Below are 20,458 nucleotides of genomic sequence, written 5' to 3'. Positions count from 1 at the left end.
AACTATTTCATAGTTTACGGGACTTCCCTAGCAATCTAGTGGTTAAGACTTTGTCTTCCAGTGCAGGGGATGTGAGTTCAACCCCTGGTTGAGGAGCTAAGATCCTATATGCTTTGTGGTCAAAAAAACCCAAACAAATATTTCATAGTTTATTAAACAGCTATAAAGTGAGAACAAGTCCCATCTCTAGAGGCTATTGCTTAAATCTCAATGCACTGAAGTTAAAACACCTCTGGCAAGAATTCACTGGGCTCTTTGGATGAGATTAGACACCTAGTGTGAAATGAAATAATCGTGACAAGGTTTCTATCTCAAGGAAGGAACCTAGTGGAGAGACACAAGAGACTTCTATGAAATAATGAGTGACTGCAAGTTTAGAGTGTTTAATGGTGGGATAGAGTCTGTCAAAGAGGAGAGACTCAAACATGGGACAGATTTGCTGAGGTCATTGAGCTGGAAAACAGCTCAGAGAGAGGATTTGCCCTGACAGAGTGAGCAGGATCACTGCTAATGCCGGGAGAAGAACAAAACATCACTTTTTACATAAGTAGAGGAAATGCCATACAGATTCAAAAAGAACTGTGTATTGTTGAATCAATAGGCTTCACTGATTGTTTGAGGCCATCTAAAGTACACTGGAGAAGGAAATGGCAACCCACTCCAGTACTCTTGTCTGGAAAATCCCATGGATGGAGAAGCCTGGTAGGCTACAGTCCACGGGGTCGCAAAGAGTCAGACACGACTGAGCAACTTCACTTAAGTCACTTAACTTAGAGTACACTGGGAATGGTGCAAAGGTATTGAATAGATGAAGAGTGTATTGATAAAGTCAACTGGTAGCTGATGGTTCATGGTGGAGCACATATCTTTTTAGCCTTCATTTTTCTGGTTCTTTGGGGAATTCCCCCTAGTGATCTGAGACTCTCTGGCACCTAGTTTAAATGGTAAGAGATTACCTTCTTTTGAGAATACCAATGGCATGAATCTCTAATACTGAAAAAAACCTTCCCAAACGGTCATTCGACACGTGCTGCTTTTCTCACGCTGTGTGCGTGTGCTCGCTCAGTTGTGTCCAACTCTTTGTGACCTCATGGGCTGTGGCCCTCCAGGTCCTCTGTCTGCGGGATTCTCCAGGCAAGAATACTGGAGTGGGTGACCATTCCCTCTTCCAGGGGATCTTCCTGACCCAGGGATGGAACCCACATGCCCTGCATTAGCAGGCAGATTCTTTACCCCTGAGTTACCTGGGAAGCCTGTATTTTTCTCACAGGGAGGTAAAAAATAACAGCAACAATAAGATCGAGCACATAAAGTTTATCAGGCATGGTGCCAGGTGCTTTGCGTATTTTTTTTCTCATGAAATGCCCATTGTAAAACTGAGACAGTCATTTTTTATAGATGAGAAACTCAAGTTCGATAGCTTAAACAATGTACACAAAGCGACATGGAACTTAAGAATGGATCTCTTTAATACCAAGACTTTATCGCACTGCTCCCCAACTGTGAAGGCAGGAACACCTCGCCCAATCAAAGGCCGCGTGGACTAGAATGTCTGAGAAGTGTGGCTCCCGTCATGTCCTGCCAAGTTCAGGATACAGATGCTACGGATGGAGCTCTGGGCCTAGCCAGAAAAGTTGGCAAGTATTCTTGGTGGATACAAGCAAGAAGTTCTCCATGTTAATGGTCCATGTGATAGACAGCGTCAGGATCTAAGTAAGGTTTTATCCTCAGAGTTTAGAAAAAAGAATTTCAGAAAATTCATTCTATGGAAGCAAAGTTAACAAGAATGGCCATAAAATCCAAGTTATTAGCCATCAACGACTATTTTCCCAAAAAGATACCCATCCTTTGTGAATTTTATAGATCAGATGCTGGGAATGGTTAGGATATCAATTAGAATCTCTGGACTCCCATGACCTTGGATTTGGCATTGGGTCCCTAGATATGATGCCAAAGCATGAGTCAAAAAACAAAAACAGACAAATGGAACTTTTTCAAAATTAAAAACTTCTGTGCATCTAAGGACATTGTCAAAAGGGTGGAAAGAAAAACTAAAAATGGAGAAAATATTTTGCAAATCACTCATCTAGTATCCAAAATTTATAAAGAACTCTGACAACTCAACAGCTAAAAGACAAACAACTCTATTTTAAAAACAGACAAATGACTTGTATAGGCATTTCTCCAAAGATGTATAAATGGCCAATAAGCACATGAAAAGACTTTCAACATCATTAATCATTAAGGAAATTAAGATCAAAACCACAGATACTATCTTATACTCACAAGGAGGGTTATAATTTAAAAAATGGAAATAAGCATCGGTGAGGATGTGGAGAAATTAAAACCTTTGTATATCAAGGTGGGAGTGTAAAAAGACTTTGGAACTGAAGAAAACATTTTGAAAGTTCCTCACAAAGTTAAAATCACCATATGACCCAATAATTTCACTCCTATGTATATATTCTAAAGAATTGCAAGACTTAAATATTTATACACAAATGTTTGTAGCAGCACTATTCACAACAGCAAAAAGGTGACAACAACCCAAATGTCCATCAGCAGATGAATGGACAAACGTACTGTGGTATATTCATAACCTGAAATGCAACAGAAGACTCTACACACAGACATCACCAGATGGTCCAAACCAAAATCAGACTGATTCTATTCTTTGTAGCCAAAGATGGAGAAGCCCTATACAGTCAGCAAAAAAAGACCAGGAGATGACTGTGGCTCAGATCATGAACTCCTTATTGCCAAATTCAGACTTAAATTGAAGAAAATAGGGGAAACCACTAGACCATTTAGGTACAACCTAAATCAAATCCCTTATGATTATACAGTGGAAGTGACAGATTCAAGGGATTAGATATGATAGAGTACCTGAAGAACTATGGATGGAGATTTCTGACATTGTACAGGAGGCAGTGATCAAGACCATCCCCAAGAAAAAGAAATGCAAAAAGGCAAAATGGTTGTCTGAGTAGGACTTATAAATAGTTGAGAAAAGAAGAGACGCTAAAGGCAAAGAAGAAAAAGAAAGATATACCCATCTGAATGCAGAGTTCCAAAGAATAGCAAAGAGAGATAAGAAAGCCTTCCTCATTGATCAATGCGAAGAAAGATAGGAAAACAACAGAATGGGAAAGACTAGAGATCTCTTCAAGAAAATTAGAGATACCAAGGGAAATTGTCATGCAAAGATGGGCTCAATAAAGGACAGAAATGGTATGGTCCTAACAGAAGCAGAAGATATTAAGAAGAGGTGGCAAGAATACACCAAAGATCTATACAAAAAAGATTTTCATGACCCAGATAATCACAATGGTGTGATCACTCACATAGAGCCAGACATCCTGGAATGTGATGTCAAGTGGGCCTTAGGAAGCATCACTATGAACAAAGCTAGTGGAGGTGATGGAATTCCAGTTGAACTATTTAAAATCCTGAAAGATGATGCTGTGAAAGTGCTGCACTCAATATGCCAGCAAATTTGGAAAACTCAGCAGTGGCCACAGGACTGGAAAAGGTCAGTTTTCATTCCAATCCCAAAGAAAGGCAATGCTAAATAATGCTCAAACTACCACACAATTGCACTCATCTCACACACTAGTAAAGTAATGCTCAAAATTCTCCAAGCCAGGCTTCAACAGTACATGAACCGTGAACTTCTAGATGTTCAAGCTGGACTTAGAAAAGGCAGAGGAACCAGAGAGTGAGTTGCTAACATCCACTGGATCATTGAAAAAGCAAGAGAATTCCAGAAAAACATCTACTTTTGCTTTATTGACTATGCCAAAGCCATTGACTGTGTGGATCACAACTAACTGTGAAAAATTCTGAAAGAGATGGGAATACCAGACCACCTGACCTGCCTCTGTATTCAGGTCAAGAAGCAACAGTTAGAACTGGACATGGAACAACAGACTGGTTCTAAATTGGGAAAGGAGTACATCAAGGCTGTATACTGTCACCCTGCTTATTTAACTTCTATGCAGAGTACATCCTGAGAAACGCTGGGCTGGAAGAAGCACAAGCTGGAATCAAGATTGCCGGGAGAAATATCAATAACCTCAGATATGCAGATAATACCACCCTTATAGCAAAAAGCCAAGAAGAACTAAAGAACCTCTTGATGAAAGTGAGAGAGTGAAAAAGCTGGCTTAAAACTCAACATTCAGAAAACTAAGATCATGACATCCTGTCCCATTACTTCATGGCAAATATATGGGGAAACAATGGAAAGAGTGAGAGATTATTTTGGGGAGCTCCAAAATCACTGCAGATGGTGACTGCAGCCATGAAATTAAAAGACACTTGCTCCTTGGAAGAAAAGCTATGACAAACCTAGACAGCATATTAAAAAGCAGAAACATTACTTTGCTGACAAAGGTCCGTATAATCAAAGTTATAGTTTTTCCAGTAGTCATGTATGGATGTGAGAGTTGGACCATAATGAAAGGTGAGCACCAAAGAACTGATGCTTTTGAACTGTGGTATTGGAAAAGACTCTTGAGAGTCTCTTGGACTGCTAGGAGGTCAAACCAATCAGTCCTAAAAGAAACCAGTCCTGAATATTCATGGGAAGGACTGATGTTGAAGCTGAAGCTGCAATACTTTGGTCACCTGATGCAAAGAATGGACTCATTAGAAAAGACCCTGATGCTGGGAAAGATTGAAGGCAGGAAGAGAAGGGGATGACAGAGGATGAGATGGTTGGCATTACCAACTCGATGGACGTGAGTCTGAGTAAGCTCCAGGAGTTGGTGATGGACAGGGAAGCCTGGCGTGCTGCAGTCCACGGGGTCGCAAAGAGTCAGACACAACTGGGCTACTGAAGCGAAGAAAGAATGAAGTACGGATACACGCTACAAATCAGGTGAACCCTGAAAGCGCTACACTAGGCAAAGAAGCCAGATACAACAGTCTCGTACGGTACAGTTCAGTTCACACGGAACATTCAGAACAGTTAAATCCACAGAGAGATAAAGCAGACTGAAGGTTGCTAGGGGCCAAGGGAGGGAGCAATGGGGATAACCGATTAACGATTACAGTGTTTTCTTTGGAGACAACAAAAAAATTTTGGAACTATATAGAAGTGGTAAATGTAAAAAATTTTGAACGTATTAAATGCCACTGTAATCATAAATTGGTAATTTTATGTTATGTAAATTTCACATCAATAAACATTATTTTTAAAATATACATGATCATGATAAAAATATTCAACCAATACAGATATTGAATTCCCTACCAATTCCACGCTCACTCCACTGCCAAGTTTAAATCGTAAGTTTTTCCTGACCTTTTTCATACATTTAAAAAATCACATTCAACTATAACCCCATTTTATATTTTTTAAAGCACCTCCGTTATTTTTAAAAAGCTATAAAGAAAACTAAAACTAAAATGTTAACAGTCAATATTTCTGGATGGTGAGGTTGAGTGATTTTAATTTTTAACTGGAGGATAATCACCTTACAACATCATGTTGGTGTTAATTTTCTTGTTTTATGCTTTTCTGTACTTTGCAAATGTTCTCCAGAAAACATGTATAATTTTCAGAACCATATAATATGCTAGATTTTAAGAGAAATATTCCTTTAAGATACCCAGTTCACATCACTAAGATGACACTTCAGAATGCATAATTTAGTCTTCTGAGTTGATCTGCACCAAAAGGCTGAGTCCCGGTTATATTTCTATGTTTTACTCCCCACTTAATAAATTGGCATTCTGATTCTTAACAAGTTTGGGCAGAGGGAATTAGTTATCATGCCCCATTCATTCAAAGGTAAATGAAATAAGTTGGGATTCCTGAACATTCAAAGCCCAACAGGGCAGTCACCCTCTATCATTATTTGATTAGAGGTTTTATCTCCTTTGTGAATAAAATGTCTCAATTTTTTAGTTTAAAGACAGCAGAAAGCAACAGCTGCTATTCATTCTCTCCCTAAACCTGTGAACCAAAGGGAGATTTAGGAAGTGAACTAAAGGGAGACTTAGGAAAATGAAAGGGCAGAACCCTTATGGAATTGGGGGGGGGGTTGGATTATTTTTAATAACTGTGTAGAGAAGCAGAGTGCATATAAAATCAGCCCACCTCTCCTAGCCCTCATTTCACCTTGCTTGTATGGTATGGTCATCTGTTGCTGTCAATCTCACTCGAGATTCACATTTCTGGGAGGGCAGAGTCTTATGCATCCTGGAATGAACTCTAGTCCCCAGAACTTGGCACCACGTCTTACCCACGGCAGCTCTCAAATGACAGATCCGGCACAGCACCAGCACGATCTCAAGTGCCTGCCTGACCAGCAGCCCCTCACCAATAACTCGTCCTTCCTGGCTGTCTCTTCTTCCCATTGCAGCTTCTCCCACCCCATCTTTGAACCCTAATCACAGAATGTGCTCATAGCCTGTTTGGCGTTTGTCTCCCCACAGACCGTGAGCTGAACAGAGGTGGCACTAAGTCTTACTCATCTTGCTGAAATCAAGACTGTAACACCCCTGGTCACAGTGCAGACACTCTGACTGATTACTGAATTAGTGAATCACCTACCCTATATCATCAGTGCTTCAGGAAGCTCTAGAAGGCTGTCCTGTGATGCTTTAGACAAAGAGGAGCTTGACTCAGGTACTCGGTAGACAGCAGTCAGAAATAACTGAGTGGAAAGCAATCTAGGACATCCTTAGGAAATGGTGGGAAATGCCAGGGAAAGTCAGAGAGACAGAGAGACCTCGGAGGTGATTCAGTCCAGTTCCAGTGTTTTTCAGAGGAAGAAACTGAAGCTAAAAACAGGGAAGTGACTTTCCCAAGGTCACAGAACCCAACCGGGACACAGGACTCTTGGCCTAGCTCTCGACAACACAGTATTGCAGTGTGGCCAAAAAGAGCAGGCTTAGAACCAGATAGCTATAGACTTAGTCACAGGCTCTCCAACTTTCCCCACCAGTTTCTCCATCCGGTTCCAACACACTTAAGGAAACAAACTGTGGCCCATTCATAAGATGGGAGAGCTTGCAGCCATAAAATATGATGTTATTTCTAGAAAACTAACATTAAAGGTAAAAACTCTCATCATATATTGTATTATTTTAATATATATATGCTAAAGTAAACTTATTAACGTATATGTACTTTAATAAGTATATATAGTATAATTTCCTAGCATATACACTTATGTTATATATAATACATATATATTTATACTACATATACTATAGTATGTATACTTTACATTAACTATACTTTAATAAGTATACTATATAACAAATCCCATTCTCCAGAGCAGAGAATGGTAGGCTATAGTCCTTAGGGTCACACAGAGTTGGACACGACTGAAGTGAACGAGCATACACACACGCACCTTCACTGGGTAAGTTCAGGTCAGTTCAGTCACTCAGTCGTGTCCGACTCTTTGGGACCCCATGAATCGCAGCACGCCAGGCCTCCCTGTCCATCACCAACTCCCGGAGTTCACCCAAACTCATGTCCATCGAGTCGGTGATGCCATCCAACCATCTCATCCTCTGTCGTCCCCTTCTCCTCCTGCCCCCAATCCCTCCCAGCATCAGAGTCTTTTCCAATGAGTCAACTCTTCGCATGAGGTGGCCAAAGTATTGGAGTTTCAGCTTTAGCATCAGTCCTTCCAAAGAACACCCAGGACTGATCGCATTTAGAATGGACTGGTTGGATCTCCTTGCAGTAGCTAAGAGACAAATACTATTTATTTAGCTATAAACAGCATTTCAGCACTTAGCATATTACTGTGGTGGCAACGGCCTCTCAATGAATTAGGACATTCCAAATTCTTCTAACTCTGATCACATAACCCATTTCTACACACCAAGTACAGAAAGAACTCCTCTGCCAATGACAATGGAGCATATATTGATCATGAAATGCTGAGGGATTAAGTCTACTGACAAGTTTCCATTGGCCAAGAAATCAGGGTTAAGGTCAGGAAGGTGGAGACTAAATTACTCACTGCTACTCACCAATTCCCAGTAATTCCCAAATAAAAATAACCTGTTCATTTTTCTCCAAAGCACCAATTACCTTGTGTTTTCTTTTCTATGTGATTTTTTTTTCTTTATTGTTCTTTCTACTTCTTACCTTCACTTTGGTAAGCTCTCAAGGGCAGCAATGCTAAGAGGAACGTTGTTTGCAAGACTGCAAAGAGAGCCATAGGGTCTCGTCTCCTGAAAAAGATAAATTACAAAGAAGAGAAATTTAATTTTAGATGTGAGCAGGTTTCTTTGAACCTATTGTGGAAGATAATGACATTAAAGGCTTCCATTCTGGGACTTTCCTGGTGGTCCCGTGGTTAAGAATCCACCTTCCAGTGTAGGGGATGAGGGTTAGAATCTTGGTCTGGAGAACTAAGATCCCACATGAGGGGGGGCAACTAAGCCCTCGAACCGCAACCAAAGATCATCCATGTTGCAACGAAGACCCGATGCAGCCACACAAATAAAAACAAATAGGTAAATTTTAGAAGGGCTCCCACTCTCCTCTCCTCCTTAATATCCACACCCCTTGTCACTGTGAATTTGGAGTCCTCTTCCACCCCCACCCCACGATGAGCTGATTTTCCTGCTGCATCTGACTTGCTCTGGCTCATAAATGAGGCAGAAGTGACAGTGTGTCTTCTTGGAGCCGAGGCCTCAAAAGACCTTATGTATTTCCTCTTGCTGTTTTGTGTTTCCGCCTCTGGCGTAAAAAGTACATTTCTGGGCTATTCTATTGGACCCAAAAGGAGGATGAGTAACACAGGAGGCAGAGGTGAGTCACCTGCGCTGCTCCAGCCCGGCCAGCCGAGGTCAGAAAGCAGCAGGTCACGCCCCCGCCCAGGGCAGCTTTCCCAGATGGGACGCTGAGGCCTTGTGGCAACAGGTAATGGAGCCACCGATCTCTTCACACCAAGCAAAGTTTGGTGAAGAAAGATAAAGCAGAAAACCCCAGCCACACTCTCAGAGGAGCTCCATTCGAATTGATTCCTTGCAGGGGAGTCATCTCCCCTCTTCCCTGTCTCTCTCCTTAAAACATCACCTGAGAGAAACGCACACATGTCTCTGCAGGGGACAGGCAGAGTGGCACTGTTCTTTTTCAAGAGAACTTCGGCGCTCTTGTCTTCCAAGAGGGTTATGAACTACAGGCCAAAAGAGCTCTGCTGATTCATCAGGTCCTCTGACCGTTGTACAATGTGAGGGCACAACGAATAAGCTGGATGGTCTCAAGGAGGCTAATATGTTCCTCACTTAATAATAAACAAGTTAGTCAGGGGAAGTACTGAATTTCACTTTTCTACTGCAAACTCTGACTCATCGCAGAGAGAAGCAAAGAAAAATTCAAAATCAACTTTTACCTCCATCTAGTCTGCTTAGGGTCATCAAAAGCTAGACGTTCTGTGAACCAGATCATCCATTTTCACTGCCCACACTATCCATGTGTTTTCTTCAAACAGCATTTTACAAGAAATTGGAACAATAGTGAAGACAGGAAGAGGGTAAACCAAACCAGTCAATTACTCTCGAGTGGTCAGATCTGCTTACCCAGGAGCAAAAGTCTGCAAACGACAGCTTTTCTTCCTGATCCTTTAAGCAACACTTTCCGCTACTTCAACTTTTGACAACAGGTCATTCACACCCTGCTGAAATCTCTACGGACAACTTCAAATGGGTTCCTACTACCACTGAATATCAAAGCCGGGAGAAGACTGACTCAAAAGTTTCTGCTGAAAACCAAAGTGAAGGCAAAGGAAAATGCCACAGTGGGGTTTTGACACTCACTGTGCATTTAAATATCACCCAATGCTGGTCTACAGCACAGGTTCCCATCCTCCTAGCATGCATGTCACACAAGGAACACAAGGACCCACCACAGTGAGAAGAGCGTGCATGCTAAGTCGCTTCAACTGTGTCCCACTTTTTGCAACCCTATGAACTGTAGCTCGCCAGGCTCTCCTGTCCACGGGATTCTCCAGGCAGGAATACTGGAGTGGGCTGCTGTTTCCTCGCTCATCCCCTCAATTCAAAAGCAGGTAATTCCAGGGGTAGGACGCATACTGCCTTGTGTCCCCCGCATGAAAGGGCTATTTAAGATGCTTCTTAAAAGGTGGAGTCTCAGTAAATCAAATATTTACCAAGTCACAAAAATTAAACAAGTCATGGGGCAAATAAACTTAAAACTAGGAGTTAGAGGCCACCTACCAGTTAAGCGTAACCAGAAACTAAAGAACACAAGTTGTCATATAACAGAATTGAAGGTATGGTAATTTACAAAGGACATATGTCTATGGTCTGGGTAGAATCACCAGGACAGTCCTGTCTAAAGCCCCGCCCTTTCCCAGCATCTCACACATGGCTGGTTGTGAAGCTGGGGACCTCAGCTTCAGCTGCCATCGAATGTCCTGGTTTTCTTTTCATCAGTTTTCACAGGCATGGTTTTACAACTCACTGGACAGGCGGCAGCTATGACCCAGTGGTCACCGCCTGCACAGAGCAAAGTGGTTTTGTCCAGTGTTGTGACTAGGCAGCCACCATCCAGATACTGCAGGCTCCAGACCACTCAGGACATTTTGCACAAGGACTAGGAGTCCTAGCTGTTGTCTGAAAATCTTCCGGTAAAATCAATAACGTTTATCGAAACCTGCAGAACAAGAGTCATGAGGGAGAACCTTCCAGGGAGCCATGTGGCGCTACTCTCTGATGTGGAGCCCCCTCTGGGAAATGCCCTGTGAACAGGTTTCCTGCAGGCACAGAGCCTGACACTGTGGGAAAAACACAGACACCAGGAACTCTTATCCAAGGCCCCAGCTGACTGGACGCACAGCCCACATGGCTCCCCCCGACCCTTCCTACGTCAGTCTTCCTCGGGTGATCCAATTCTGAGTGCATCAGCTGCTGCCCTGTGAGACCCCCACAATAGAGTGAAAAGGCCGGAGGTGAAGGGTGAGCTGTGCAAACATCCTGAGGTGCTGAGCGCTGGGCATATTCAAGACACGACACAGAGCCAGGGCTTGGAGAGGGAAAGGAGGTGAGTGACAGGAGAAATCAGACAGCACACAGAAAGGGAGAGCAGGCAGGGAAAACACTTTAGAAGCTTTGGCTTCTGCTCGGAGTGAGATGGGAGCTGCTGGTGAGTTTTAAACAGAGGAGTAACATGGTCTTGCACAGGAAGGACCCTTAATGAGAAGAGACTGAACGGGGCAACAGTGGCAGGAGCAAGCTTAGGCTGTGGTCCATGGGAGACTGACGCTGGCTTAGACCCCAGGGGTGGAGGGACGGCAGCAGCAGTGGGAAGGGTGATGAAATTCAGGAGAGATTTACAGACAGAGCTGGCAGAACGTGTGGGGCGTTGACAAACAAGACATCTCGGATGGCTCTCAGAATTCTGGACTGCGTGCCCGGAAAATGGAATCACCATTAACAGAGAAGCACAAGAATGATTTAGTGGGCTGTATCAAGGACTGAATTTGTGACATCTTAACTTGAGATGCTTACTTGATATTCAAATGAGATGTCAAGTAGCCAGCTAGCTACACAGTATGGAGTCCATGGAAGAGGTCCTGGCTCAGGGGGACAAACCCAGGGGTTTTCAGTGCACACGTATAAAGCCACAGGACTGGATGATCTCCAAGAGGAGAACAGACAGAAAAGAGGTCTGAGCATGTAGTTCTGGGGCACTTCACACGGTGTACCATGTCCCCTGACCAGATCAAAACAAAAACCTGGGACCAGGCTAGGCTCTCCTACATCACCTCAAGGATGAGGGCTGGTGTGTCCGGCATCAGCCGGCCGCTTGGCACGTTCTCCCCATTGGCACTCAGGGCTTGGTTTTTCCTCCAAAAAAACCTGCTTAATTCCCCAGTCCTCCCATTCATTCAACAGGCTTTCTCGCTCTACAACTGTGAGGGAGGAGCAAGGCTGCATCCAATTTGCAATCAGAAAAGGAAGTCTGGGATGTAGGAGGTGGCAGAATTCACACAGGAAAAATACTTTTCTGCCTCAACTGCATGACTTTGTCCTTACTCAAATCTGTTCTCTCTCTCTTTTAAAAAATTTTTTAATTTTATATTGGGGTATAGGCAGTCAACACTGTTCTGACAGTTTCAGGTGAACAGGGAAGGGACTCAGCCATACACGTACGTATATCCATTCTCCCTTAAATTCCCCTCCTGTCCAGGCTGCCACCTAACATTGAACAGTTTCCTGTACTATTATGGTAAGTCCTTGTTGTTTATCCATCTTAAATGTAGCAGTGTATACATGTCCATCCCCAGCTCCCTAACTGTCCCTTCCCCTCCCCATCAGCAATGTTATTTCTTTAAAAAAAAAAAATCCTAGTGTTTTAAAATTGAAATATAGTTGATTTACAATACTGTGTTAGTTTCAGGTATATAGCAGGCAATTTGGCTAAACACACACACATATATAGTCAGATTATTTTCCATTATAGGTTATTACAAGATATTGAATATAGTTCTTATGCTACACAGTAATTCCTTGTTGCTTATCTATTTTATGTAGATAAGTTTGTAGTGTATAGTTTGTACCTGTCATTAGGACTATAGGATTAATGGATATAGACCAAATCTTTTCTTTATTTCTATTTTTAAGATATCCATTATTCCCACCCAGACTATGAGTGCCTGAGGACAGGCTGGGATCTTATCCCCCACTGTCTATCACAGTTCCAGAATATAGTTGCTACCCAGTCAATATCCATTTAATGAGTAAAAACTTGTACCAATTTTCTTGCATTCTTTCTTCTTTGTGTTAAATTTTAATTAAAAGAGATTCCTTTTCAGGCCTGTCTACATTTTCTGTTGTCAAATGTTGCATAATTCATACATGTCTTTCACTGACATTCCTTCTCTGGGGGGAAAATGGGAGGAAAGAAAAGAAAAATCACCCACTTTTTTGTAGAACTTCTCATTCAAATCTTGTCTCTTTGCAAAAAGAAGATGGCCTTTGAACATCCCTCAGTATAAATACTACATGTGTAGTAAAAGCACGGATTTTGAAAAATCTGTCCCTCTTCATCAGTGCTTCTTATTCGGTCATTACTGAAATATTTATTCCTGGGAAGTTTCCCCACTGCAAATAATCCCCATGAGAAGCAGTTTAATCAGTCACTTGCTTCCCAAGAAATGGGTGTGTTGCCAACCTCTTCAAAACTGGCTCGGTGCCCTGATGATGTTATATGCAAATACTATTTTAAAGAAAGAAGCTGTTGAAACAGGATATGTGCCCAGTGTGTACCTTATGGAAGAGTTCTACATGGCAGTACAAACAGTTGCTCACTTCTTAGAGAAACCCCACATTTGCCAGGTCTAATTCTTCTTACAGCTTTTAAAAGAGCCCTGCCTTTGAATGGACTTCCCTGGTGGCTCAGAAGGTACAGAATCTGCCTGTAATGCAGGAGACCTAGGTTCAATCCCTGGTCGGGAAGATCCCCTGGAGAAGGGAATGGCAACCCACTCCAGTATTCTTGCCTGGAGAATCCCATGAATAGAGGAGCCTGGAGGACTAAAGTCCATGGGGTTGTAAAGAGTCGGACACGACTGAGGGAGTAACACTCTGCCTTTGAAACGGCCTCCACTGTTGCAGCATAGGGCTGGTAACCGACAACGTAATTTCACTCCAATTTCCCCATCCCTTCCTCCTCCAGAGGTATGCCCAGGGTTCAAGCACTTCTCCCTTGCTCTCTAAACCTACCCAGTAGAAATACTACATGGGTAGTAAAAGCACCAGTAAAAGCACCAGCAACACTACCCAGGTTAAGTGTTTCTACCAGTTTTGTAAGATCAGTCCTCAGTTATGAGGCTCAACTGACTCACACACTGCTCAATTGCTTTTTAAAAGCAACATTTAGTTGTGATTCCAGCTAGGAGTAAAGGTGAGTCTCTGTTGTATGTGAAGTCAAAGAACTGCAAAACCTGGACCCAAAGAATATGCAAGCATTTGGTAAATGCCAAACATGATACTTCATTTGAAAAAATACATTATTCCCCCAAATGGTACTAACCCAGACATGTGTGGGAAAAGGAAGCTGTAATAGTTACATACAGGTACTCTGACATAAGACTATTTAGAGTCAATCCCCCTTTCGGCACTTACTAACTGTATGACAATGGGCAAGTTACTTAAATCACCTGGGCTTTCATTTTCTTTTCTGTGAAATAAGATTAAATAACCTACCTCATAGGATTGCCATGAGGATCACATGAGATTATGAGATCATACAGATAGTAAGCCCAATTAATGTTAGTTTGATCATTATTGGTATAGCTTCATTTCCTTCAACAAAATAAAATCCAGATGAACAAAGATAAAAATGCAAGACCATTAAATTTACTAGAATAAACAGAGAATCCATACAATTCAACATCAAAAGAAAAAAAAAACACAATTAAAAAATGAGTGGAGAGCCTAAGTGGACATTTTTCCAAAGAAGACATACAGATGGCCAACAGGCACAGAAAAAGATGATCAACATCACTAAACATCAGCAAAATACAAATCAAAATTACAAGGAGATATCACCTCACACCTGCAAGAACGCAAATGCTGATGAGAATGTGGAGAAAAGGAAACCTCTTGAATTTTTTTTTAATTTTAGCTTTAATTGGAGGATGCTTGATTACAATGTTGTATTGGTTTCTGCCCAACAATAAAGTGAATCATTCATAAGTATACATATTCTCTTGAATTGCTGATGGGAATGTAAATTGGTGCAGCCCCTATAGAAAAGAGCTTGGCGGTTAGTCTAAAATTTAAAAATTAGAACTACCATGAAAGTGAAAGTGTTAGTCGCTCAGCCTTGTCCAAGCTTTTGCAACCCCATGGGCTGCAGCCCACCAGGCTCCTCTGTCCATGGGATTCTCCAGGCAAGAATAATGGAGTGGGTTTCCAGGCCCTTCTCCAGGGGATCTTCCTCACCCAGGGATCAAACCTGGGTCTCCTGCATTGCAGGCAGATTCTTTACCATCTGAGCTATCAGGGAAGCCTGCTATGAAGAAGCAAATTCATTTCTGAGTATTTATCTGAAGGAAACAAAAATACTAATTTGAAAAGATATAAGTTCCCCTAGTTCATTGCAGCAGTATTTATACTAGTCAAGCTACGGAAGCAACCTAAACGCTCATCAACAGATAAATGGATAAAGAAGATGTGTCACATACACATAATGGAATACTACTCAGCCATAGAAAAGAATTAAATCTTGGAATCTGCAATACATGAATGGAGCTACAGATTATTATAAGTGAAACAAGTCAGAGAAAGACAAATACTATATGATTTTACTTGTATGTGGAATCTAAAAAATGAACATAGGTAATTTATAAACAGAAACAAAGTCACAGATACAGAAAACAAACAGGCGGTCACCTGCGGGAAGGGGGGAGAAGAGGAGGGAAATGGACGAGGGAAATTCAGATGTATAAGCTTCCTGTTACAAAATAAATGAGCCACAGACACGAAATGGGCAGTGCGGTGAATATAGTCAATAACAATGTAATATCTTTGGTGACAGATGACTAGGTTTAATCATGGTGATCATTTAGAAATGTATTGAAATACTGAATAACCATGTTGCATACCAGGAACTAACACAGTGTGGAACGCTGATTACACTTCACAAACAAACTATTATGAAAAAAGGATCAGATTTTGTGGTTATCAGAGGCAGAAGGTAGGGGTAGGGAGAACTGGATAATGCAGTCAAAAGCTACAAACTTCCAGTTATAAGATAAATAAATACATGGGATGTATTTATGTATAAGATAAATAAATATAAGCACGATAAAGATCATTAGCAGTGTTTCATGTTATACATGAGAATTGTTAAAAGAGGAAAATCCTAAGAGTTTTCATCACAAGGAAAAATTTTTTCTATTTCTTTAATTTTGTATCTATATGAGATAATGGATATTCAATGAACTTACTGTGATAAACATTTCATGATGCATGTAAGTAAAATCATTATCATATACTCTACACTTATAAAGTGTTTAATTATGTCTCAGCAAAAATGGAAGAAAAAATTACTTGACTAATACATAGGTGAATATTTGTATAATCTGCCAAGCATGACGTGAAACCAGGAGTAAAAGTAAAGACTGCTATAACAATCAAATGAACACTGAAAATATTTTAGACATATAATAGGTCTAAAACCAAACTGGGAACAATAGTTTCAATATTCATGTCACAGGGTTATGTCCCTAATATATATAAAGCTCTTAGAAATCAATAAGAAAAAGATAAGAAACTCCAAAGAAAAACTGATAAATGACATGATTATGTGATTTATAAAAGAGAAAGAAATATTAATAACCAAAAATAAAAAAGGAAAACTAGACACTGTCACTAATAATTAAATACATGCAAATTAAAGCTGCAATTGTTTATATTTGTGTGTGTGTCTGTGTGGTGTCCAACTGGCAAAGCTGACTTAAAAGACTTAATACTTAGCATTGGTAAGAGTTTGAAAAAGTAAGCACTGCTACTCATTGAGGCAGTGACCAAAACCATCCCCAAGAAAAAGAAATGCAAGAAGGCAAAATGATTGTCTGAGGAGGCCTAACAAACAGCTGAGAAAAGAAGAGATGTGAAAGGCAAAGGAGAAAGGGAAAGACATACACGTCTGAACACACGTGTTCCAGAAAATAGCAAGGGGAGATAAAGCCTTCTTAAGTGAACAAGGCAAAGAAATAAGAGGAAAACAATAGAATGGGAAAGACTAGAGATCTCTTCAAGAAAATTACAGGTACCAAGGGAACACTTCATGCAAAGATGGGCACTATAAAGAACAGAGACAGTAGGCCAACCTAACAGAGGCACAAGAGATTAAAAAGAGGTGCAAGAATACACAGAACTACGCAAAAACAGTCTTAGTGACCTGGATAACCACGCTGGTGTGGTCATTCACCGAGAGCCAGACATCACGAGTGTGAAGCCAAGTGGGTCTTAGGAAGCATTACTGCGAACAAAGCTAGTGGAAATGACAGAATTCGAGCTGAGCTATTTCAAATCCTAAAAGATGATGCTGCGAATGTGTTGTACTCAATATGCCAGCAAACTCAGTAGGGGCCACAGGACTGGAAAAGGTTAGTTTACATTCCAGTCTCAAAGAAGTGCAATCCCAAAGAATGTTCAAACTACCATACAAGTGTGCTCATTCCACATGCTAGCAAGGTCATGTTCAAAATCCTTCAAGTTTGGCTGCCACAGTACCTGAACCAAGAACTTTCAAATGTACAAGCTGGATTTGGAAAAGGCAGAGGAACCATAAATCAAATTGTCAACATCCACTGGATCATAGAAAAAGCAAGAGTTCCAGAAAAACATCTACTTCTGCTTCATTGACCATGTTAAAGCCTTTGACTTCACAACAAATTCTGGAAAATTCTTAAAGAGATGGGAATACCAGACTACCTTACCTGCCTCCTGAGAAACCTTTATGCAGGGTGAGAAGCAACAGTTAGAACTGGACATGGAAAAATGGACTGGTTTAAAATTGGGAAAGGAGTACATCAAGCCTGTATACTGTCACCTTGCTTATTTAATTTATATGCAAAGTACATCATGTGAAATTCCAGGCTGGATGAAACACAAGCTGGAATCAAGATTGCCAGGAGAAATATCAATAACCTCAGATATGCTGATGACACCACCATAATGACAGAAAGCAAAGAGGAACTAAAGAGCCTCTTGATGAAAGTGAAAGAGGAGAGTGAAAAAGTTGGCTTGAAATTCAACATTCAAAAAACTAAGATCATGGCATCTGGTCCCATTACTTCATGGCAAATAGATGGGGAAACAACGGAAACAGTGACAAACTTTCTTTTCTTGGGCCCCAAAATCACTGCAGATGATGACTGCAGCCACGAAATTAAAAGACGCTTGCTCCTTGGAAGAAAAGCTATGACCATATTAAAAGCTATGACATATTAAAAAGCAGAGACATTACTTTCCCAACAAAGGTCCATCTAGTCAAAGCTATGGTTTTTCCAGTAGTCATGTATGGATGTGAGAGCTGGAATATAAAGAAAGATGAGCACTGAAGAATTGATGCTTTTGAACTATGGTGTTGGAGAAGACTCTTGAGACTCCCTTGGACTGCAAGGAGATCAAACCGGTCAATCCTAAAAGAAATCAATCCTGAATATTCATTGGAAGGACTGATGCTGAAGCTGAAACTCCAACACTCTGGCCACCTGATGTGAAGACCTGACTCACTGGAAAAGACTCTGATGCTGGGAAAGATTGAAGGTGGGAGGAGAAAGGAACGACAGAGGATGAGATGGCTGGATGCTATCACGGACTCTATGGACATGAGTTTGCTCAAGCTCCAGGAGCTGGTGATGAACAGGGAAGCCTGGCATGCTGCAGTCCACGGGGTCACAGAGTCGCACACAACTGAGCAACTGAACTGAACTGAAGTTATAGCAGAAGTGATTCAGTGATACGAGTGAAAATGGCAGAAGAAGAGACAAAAACAGATCAATGAAATAAGATAGAATCCTCAAACAGGTCCTTATATAAACAGGAATTTATTTTGCTATAAATAATAGAATTCAAATGAGTTGGAAAAAAGTAGTATGATTATAAACAAACCATATTGAATCAACTATATCTTCCCAGGCCAGGTGGTACAGCAGTAAGCAATCTGCTTGTAAATGCAGGGGATGGAAGAAATGTGGTTTCAATCCTGGGTTTGGAAGATCCCCTGGAGTGGAAACGGCAACCCACTCCAGTATTCTTGCCTGGAAAAGTCCATGGACAGAGGAGTCTGGCACGCTACAGTCTGTGGGATCGTGAAAGAATCAGACAGAAGTGAGTACTCAGAGCCTCACTGGATCAACTGCTTAAAACTTAAGAAAAAAGTTGTGACATTTTACCTTTCATCTTATACAAAAATCTGGTATTTTGAAAAGCTAAATATATGGGGAGGGGGGTGGGAGGGGGGTTCATGTTTGGGAACGCATGTACACCTGTGGTGGATTCATGTCAATCTATGCCAAAACCAATACAGAATTGTAAAGTAAAAATTATAAATAAATAAATAAATAAATAAATAAATAAATAAAAAAGAAAAGCTAAATATAAAACCAAAGTAATAAAAGTATTAGAAAAAATAAAAGCTTAGAAATAATTTTCAGGTAAAAAAGGTCTTTCTAACCTAGACAAAGCACGTAAGTGATTAGATTGCAGTCAATTACACAAACATCTAAAACTTCCTTGCAGGATTTTCCTAGTGGTACAGTGGATGGGAGTCCACGTACTAATGCAGGGGATACTGGTTCTATTCCTGGTCTGGAAAGAGCCCACATGCAACGAAGCAATTAAGCCCATGTATCACAACTACTGAGCCTGTGTTCCAGAGCCCACGAGCTGCAACTACTGAGGCCCGTGCTCTGCAAGAAGAGAAGCCCCCACAAGGAAGAGCCGGCACACCACATGGAAGAGTAGCCCCCACTCGCCACAACTAGAGAAAAGCCCTCGCAGCAACGTAGACCCAGCATGGAGAAAAATAAAATAAATACATTTAAAAACAAATAAATAAAACTTCTGTGCAGTAAAAGATATTTAAAAATAAAAGCATTATGAACGAATAAGCAAAGTGTGGTATATACAAACAATAGAATATTATTCAGCCTTAAAAAGGAAGGAAATTCTGATATGTTCTACAACAGGGATGAGCCTTGAGGACATTTTGCTAAGTGAAATAAGCCAGTTACAACAATGCAAAGATTATATGACTCCTCCATTTTTATGAGGTACCTGGAGTATTCATAGAGACAGACGTAGAATTATGGTTGTGAGGGGCTAGGGAGAGAATGGGGAGTTATCATTTGATGGGTACAGCATTTCAGTTTTGCAAGATGAAGAGTTCTGTAGATGGATGGTGGTAATGCTTGCACAACAATATGCATGTCCTTAATAACACAGACCTGTGTACTTAAAACGGAGAAGGCAATGGCACCCCACTCCAGTACTCTTGCCTGGAAAATCCCATGGATGGAGGAGCCTGGAAGGCTGCAGTCCATGGCGTCGCTAAGAGTCGGACAGGACTGAGCAAAATGGTTAAAATGATAAATTTTATATTATGTATTTTACCACAATAAAAAAAATTTGGGAGAAGGAGCTTTACACTAGAAGAAATATTTGCATCCTCTGTAAGAGACAACAGATTAAGAAACTGAATACCTGTAGAGCTTCTGCATTAAACAGAAACAAGAGAACACAACCCTATAGAAAAGTGAGCAAAGGATGTGCACAGGTAATTCACAGAAGAAACACACAATCCATAAACATTTAGAGATATTAAACTGCAGGAGTAATCAGCAAAATGCAAATTAAAATGTCTTACTGAGTTTCACTCATTCACCAGGAAAATTTAGATAAAAAAAGATAATACCCAGTGTTGGGAAGGATGAGGAAA

General features: G+C 41.0%; 1 protein-coding gene across 4 annotated transcripts in view; it reads right to left on the bottom strand.

Annotated features, from left to right (window-relative positions):
• The window catches only part of OSMR (oncostatin M receptor), a 64,105-nt gene that overhangs the window by 40,127 nt on the left and 3,520 nt on the right, over positions 1-20,458 (bottom strand). For 2 of the 4 annotated variants that reach the window (XR_005724774.1, XM_040262364.1), the window contains exon 2: positions 8,120-8,205. Coding sequence is in view for 2 of the 4 variants with exons in the window: in XM_040262364.1 (XP_040118298.1) it covers positions 8,120-8,192 (73 nt within the window). In the remaining 2 variants the exon portion in view is untranslated. Of the gene's footprint in view, positions 1-8,062; positions 8,353-20,458 lie in introns of those variants that run through there. The other 2 variants (XM_040262365.1, XM_040262366.1) reach the window with 2 other exon arrangements.

Source organism: Oryx dammah, unplaced genomic scaffold (genome assembly GCF_014754425.2).
Source record: "Oryx dammah isolate SB20612 unplaced genomic scaffold, SCBI_Odam_1.1 HiC_scaffold_20, whole genome shotgun sequence".
NCBI classification, from domain to species: Eukaryota; Metazoa; Chordata; class Mammalia; order Artiodactyla; family Bovidae; genus Oryx; species Oryx dammah.
The sequence above is the reverse complement of the archived record's forward strand: the minus strand, read 5'-3'. Positions and strand labels throughout refer to the sequence as shown.